Source organism: Mytilus edulis, chromosome 1, assembly GCF_963676685.1.
Source record: "Mytilus edulis chromosome 1, xbMytEdul2.2, whole genome shotgun sequence".
Classification (NCBI taxonomy): domain Eukaryota; kingdom Metazoa; phylum Mollusca; class Bivalvia; order Mytilida; family Mytilidae; genus Mytilus; species Mytilus edulis.
In genome coordinates, this window is record NC_092344.1 from 36,654,386 (window position 1) to 36,661,013 (window position 6,628).

General features: G+C 31.8%; 1 protein-coding gene across 1 annotated transcript; it reads right to left on the bottom strand.

Moving 5' to 3' along the window:
* Window positions 1-619: 619 nt before the first annotated feature.
* On the bottom strand, window positions 620-4,678 carry LOC139513188 (zinc finger protein 665-like). The gene is made up of 2 exons (XM_071301506.1): window positions 4,615-4,678; window positions 620-2,363 (listed from the first exon to the last, which is right to left on the bottom strand). Exon 2 carries the CDS (start codon window positions 1,979-1,981, stop codon window positions 620-622), a length of 1,362 nt encoding a protein of 453 aa, XP_071157607.1. The 5' UTR covers window positions 1,982-2,363; window positions 4,615-4,678.
* Window positions 4,679-6,628: the final 1,950 nt, after the last annotated feature.

Genomic DNA, 6,628 nt, shown 5'->3' on the forward strand with positions numbered 1-6,628 from the left:
GTATAAAGTCCGACTATATAATTTACTGATTTTACTTACATGTATATATATGACTAGTATATACTTTGCTTTATACTTTATGATTGTTATCCGTTTCATGTTTCTACGTTAATTATATTTTTCGGTGAACTATTTTCTATATATAAGACAATCATGTAAGACATGTAAGGTTGTCACTAGTATGTGTTCTAATGTGCACATGCTTAATCATTTGTTCTACCAGACCCTTTTTTATTTTCATAATAAAACATCTTTATTAGATTATCATGAAGTTATAAGCAATTATGTTTTCAAATAGTTATTCTGAATCCTCTATATCACACATCACATTGAGGCAGCAACCATTTGATTTTCTGGGGGGGGGGGGGGGGGGGCTATGGGTTTTTTTTTTCTGGACAAATTTTGTTTTTCGCCTGCGTCGAAAAACAATCTATTTTTTTCGCGACAAGTCGAAAACATTTTTTTTCTTTCAATTTTAGCATTACATATAGTGGCAGCTGAGGGTGAAACAAACAATTTTTTATTCTCAGAATCAAAAACAAATTATTTTTTTCTTCAAAAACTGGAAACAAACTTTTTTTTCCAAAAAAACCATACCCCCCCCCCCCTCCCCAGAAAATCAAACGGTTGCTGCCTTAGATGTATAATCGCTAGTGTGTGTTTTCGTGTGCCTTTGTAGAGCTTCTTTTCGACCAAACTCTTGACCACACACGTCACATTTTTTATGTTTGTCTCCAGTGTGTATTTTCATGTGTCTATTATATGCACCTTGATCACTAAATTCTTTACCGCACACATCGCACTTGTACGGTTTATCACCAGTATGTGTTCTCATGTGTTTCTGAAGATAATCAACCCGACAAAATGTTTTGTCGCACACACCACATTTAAAAGGTTTATCACCAGTATGAAACCTCATGTGTATACGCAAATTATGATTATCAATAAACTGTTTACCACATACATCACATGAACACGGTTTATTACTTGAGTGTATTGTTACGTGGCTTTCAAGAACATATTTTCGACTAAATTCTTTTCCACATACACCACATTTATAAGGTTTATCACCAGTATGTTTTCTCATGTGTCTCTCTAAGCTACAAAGATGTCTAAATCCTTTACCACATATATCACATGTGTAAGGTTTATCATCACTATGCGTTCTCGAGTCTGTACGATATGCATTGTGATCACTTAACAAATTACCAAATAAAGGTTTATCACCTGTTTGTGTTCTCAAGTGATTTTGAAAGCTACTATTACCAAGGATACCAGATTGATCAGGTTTATCGCCAGTGTGTGCTCTCATATGTTTTCGTAAAGTATTTAAATGTCCTAATCTTTTACCACATATATCACATTTATAAGGTTTATCGCCAGTGTGTGTTCTCTTGTGTTTTTGAACGCTACTAAGCAGACTAAACCTTTTATGACATATATCACATTCATAGGGTTTATCGCCAGTATGTGTTCTCATATGATACTGCATGTAACAATGATGCATAAACCGTTTACCACATATATCACATGCATGTGGTTTATCTCCAGTGTGTATTTTCATGTGCTTGTTCAAGTTACCAAGCTGATTGAACGCTTTATCACATATATTACACCGATGCGGTTTATCATAGGGTTTATCGACAGCATGTGTTCTCATATGATACTGCATGTAACAATGATGAATAAACCTTTTACCACATATATCACATACGTGAGGTTTATCTTCAGTGTGTATTTTCATGTGTTTGCTCAAGTTACCAAGCTTCTTGAACGCTTTATCACATATATAACATTGATGCGGTTTGTCGGTGTGTACAATCCTGTGTTTTTGCAAGTTTTCAAGCTGATTAAATGTTTCATCACATATGTCACATTGATGAGTGTTATCACCAGTGGTCGTTCTCATGTGATTTTCTATGTTCCAGCTCTCTAGATACGTGTCCCCACATTCTTCATTCGAAAATTTAGTATCCGTCATGTCAGTATGTATTCTTTTAAAGACGTAAAGTGTTTCTTCTAGAATCGCTTGTGCGAAAATACTTCACTAAATGAATGCTGGGACTAGTATAATAGTCCCAGATGTAAAGCATTATTAAGGTGTACTATTTTTATGAGTACCAAGTTGACAAACCTGTTTGTAAAAGTATGTGAGTATTCACTTCCGATTGACATACCCTAGATGTATGAGTTGTCGCTCAATATGACTTCTTGCTCAATTTAGACACTATTATTTCATTTGAATGACTTCTTGCTCCAGACTGACATATCATTGGTAAGAGTTCTCGCTCCAGATTGACATATTCTTTGTATGAGTAGTACTCGCCCGATGTCGACATATCACACGTGACTGCATTAATACTCTGAAATTTGATCAGATTTGTAACATTAATAAACATTTATTAGAATCTGTTGAAAGTACCAAGCAAGAAAAATATACAAAAATCGATTGAAGAGAAGGCAATTGACCAAAGTAATTGGTAGATATAGTCAAAAAGATTTTTGGTACCTATATTTCAATGTGTATTAATTTTAAATAGTAGCAAACATGGCTGCGTTCTGTTTGGTGAGAAGACCGGGTCATCCGGAAAGAGTTGAAAGATAGTTCTTTTCTTTGGAAAACAATTATGTAAAAATAATTAAAAACTTGTATTTCTCTGGTAGACTTCAGATATACGTTTCATCTTGAAACTAATTTAGTAACTTATTTGACACTATTTACAACTCAAAGCCGAAATTAAATCAATTATTTTCAATTGTTTATTATTAGTATATGCCGATGATAGCACAATTTTATTTTAGTAAAGAACTCGGACGTAATCAGAGTTCGCGAAATCTTTTTTTCCCTGGTGGACCTTGAAGAAAATCTACTGGTCCTCACTATAAATTCTATTGAAAAATACTAAAATTGTGTCAGTCCTATGCAAAATTTTGGTGGTAAAATCCTGAGGACTGACACTTTTCGCGAACTCTGCGTAATATCTCTTGGTGTCAATGCAGAGCTGCCAATGGTTATTATGTATTATTTAACTTAAAATGACAACAAGCTACTAATATCCGGGTCTCTTCATTTGGGAGAAACAAAATGTATTTTGATAGGTTTAAAAAAGCAAACTTGCAAAGTTAGCTGCAATAGCCATATTATTCCAGCTCAAAAATTAAATTGTGTAAGATACTTCGGCCGAAACATAAACCATTTGTAAAGAGATGTTTTTCTTGGGCAATCGTTGCCATTATGTTATATGCCCCCCCCCTTATATTTCCTATTTGGTAAATTGGAAAATTGGAAATATAACAATTATAAATGTTTCACAAAAAGTGAATGCAAGACTGAATTTAAGCTCCTTTTGAGACATGGTTGATGTCTATTAGAAAACTCGACTCGGCACAATTTTATATACTACTTTATTGCAATGTCATTTTGATTATCATAACAGTGGCGGATCCAGAAGGGGGAGGGGGGTTCCGGAGGTTGGAACCCCCCTTTTTTTGGCCGATCAATGCATTTGAATGGGAGCATATAGTTGGAACTCCCCTTTACTCTGGGTTGGGAACCCCCTTTTTAAAATGGCTGGATACGCGCCTGCATAATGCATGTTCAGCGTGGTATTACTGTTTTAGACAAAAGTTCAAAAATTAGTAATTCAAAATAAAACTGTTTGATTGTTGAAGATTAGATATGGAAAGGTACTTCTGTAAATTAGTTTTTATTGTTGTTTTTAACAAATTACAATTATCATCAGTGGCGATCTTTACGGATGGAGCGTAATTATACATTCGGTTAAAGCATACATTTTTTACTAGTCCCACACCTTCGGTTGACTAGGTGTCCCCATTCTCAATATCATGGATCTGCATCTGATAATAACTGTCTAAAGTAACCATATCATGTCCAAAATCGCGTACTCCGAAACCAACTATCATGAATGATAAATCGAATGAATATATATGGTAATTAGGTGTTCCATAATCAATGATAATCACGTTTCGTTTAAATATATATATCCATAGTAATGATTTTAAATCCAGACTCCTTTAAAGAAATAAACTGTCCATTAAGATATTTACGTTTCTCAAATTCTTAAACATAACAATTAAACCCTTTCTGGACCCATTGTTTAAACATATTTAATCAACTGTTGCCGATGATTTCAAATTGGGCAAGTCAAAAGGTCACACACATTTTTTCAGCTCTATGGATGAATCGAAAATGTGCGAACAGGTGTTGGAGAAATTGACATATTAACATTTGCTTGACGTAGAAATTAGGAGTGTGGAAGGCACTTGAAGGATATTTTCGTTAATCAAAAATAATTCATTGTAAAAAACGTATTCTAAAAGTAGTTACTTTATGATTCTCGGATTTATCCAATCTCGATTTATAAATAGATTTGAATAATAATGAATTATAATGAATTATAAGTGTGCTCTCGATTTGATTAATCCGACAATCCACTTGTACCACCAGGCATTCAATAATTTGAATTTATATCAGCGACTGATTTCCTCACTTTTAATTAAAAAAAATAATAGAATGTGCCGACTGAGTATTTCTTATAGACGACTGAATTTAGTTCTTTAAATAAACATCAATTACATATCATTTTTACTTACAAGCTGATTGGGTCTTGACTGTAAAACCCCAAACAACTGACAATTAAATCAAGGGGTGATAACCACGAATTAGTACATATGGAACGCTTGCTGAAACAATATTAGTTGTATTGCAGGGGACTTACCGTTTGATATGCTGATGATATGATTTTATTTTCTGATTCAGTTATTGGCTTGCAAGATATATGTTAGACACATTATTATTCATTGTTATTATGTACTTGTAAATGGGGTTTGACTGTAAATATTGCCAAAACAAAAATTATGGTATTTAGAAACGGAGGTTTTGTAAAAGACGAAGAAATTTGGTGTTATGATGGCAATGCTATTGACATAGTGGATGAAATTTGTTACCTTGGTGTACTGTTAAATTTTAACGGTAAATTTGTTAAAGCTCAAAAACATTTAGCTGAGCAAAGTAGAAAAGCGGTTTTTTGGTTTAAAGTCGAAGGTTTCGTTATTGTACTTGAATGTTTTTACATATTTGAATTTATTTGATACTTACATTAGCAGTATTTTATGTTATGGTTGTGAAATATGGGGCTTCCATAAAGCTCCAAATATTGAAAAAATACAACTTGATTTTTGCAAAAACATATTAGGTGTCAAACAATGTACAACAAATGTTATGGTTTATTTTGAATTGGGTAGATATCCTTTTATATATTTTAGAATGTACAAAATAGTGAAGTATTGGTTAAAATTGTTATCCACAAGCAACTGTATTCTTAATAACTGCTACAGGGAACAACTGTATATTTTCTGTAATATTAGAAGCAGTTGGATTTATCAACTACAACAATTATTATTTAACTTAGGTTTAAATGAGATCTGGTATAACCAAGACAATTTGATTATTGATACAAATTTATTATTATTTGTAAAAACAAGGATATATGTCATATATGATCAAGCAAAACAAACTTTGAATAATCAAATGAACCTTTCATCTAAGTGTTATTTCTCTAAATATATTGTCAATAATGTATGTTTACAGAATTATCTAACTAAACATATGAATTTTAGAGTGTATTTAACTTGCCTTAGATTGTCTTCTCATAATTTGTTTGTTGAAGTAGGCCGTTATCATGGAGTAAATAGGTTAGATAGAAAATGTACTCTTTGTACTTTGGATATCATTGAAGATGAATTCCATTTTGTTTTACAATGTGAATGCTATAGAGACTTAAGGAGACAGTTTATTAAACCTTATTATTATAGACGTCTATCGTCGTTCAAATTAGTGCAACTTCTCAGCACTGAAAATGTAAAAGATTTGCGTAATTTGTGAAAATTCTTGTTTAATTAATTAATCATAAGACCGAACTGTTATTGGTCAATACTTGATATTTATTTGCTTCTCTGATGTATAGGTCATGTTGTGTTATAGAAATGTATTTGTATTTATTGCACTGATAAGCATAATGTGCTTAAAATAATAAAAGAATTGAAAATTGAATATGTATGTATATATGTTTATTGTGTTAATACATGTTGGTCACAGACTGTAAAATTTATAAATAATCTTTATTGCAAAATTACACCCATGAGGGTCAAGCAATACAATCAAACAATAATTTTATACTATACAATGCAACACAGTAAAATACAATGTAATACAATGAAATACAAAATAATACAATACAATATATAGAATAATAGAACATTAGAGTTCAATTATAAATGTATGCGACAATAAAATATTTGATTTGATTTGATTTGTATTCCTTAAAGGGACACTAGCTGTCAAATTCATGATTACCGATAATGATAATAATAAATTCTTTATTTAAAGAGGGTAACTCAATTAGAAATAGTCTAATTTTCATTGAGGCCCTCAAACAAAATACATGCATACAGTTAGCATTCATACATTCATACATTAAATTACAATATATATTACTAGTATATACACAATTCAATCATTGAAATATACAAAGGGTAATAAATGACAATATTTGATATAGTTTTGTTAGAGGAAAACAAATTATTTGACTGGCATATAATTTTCAAG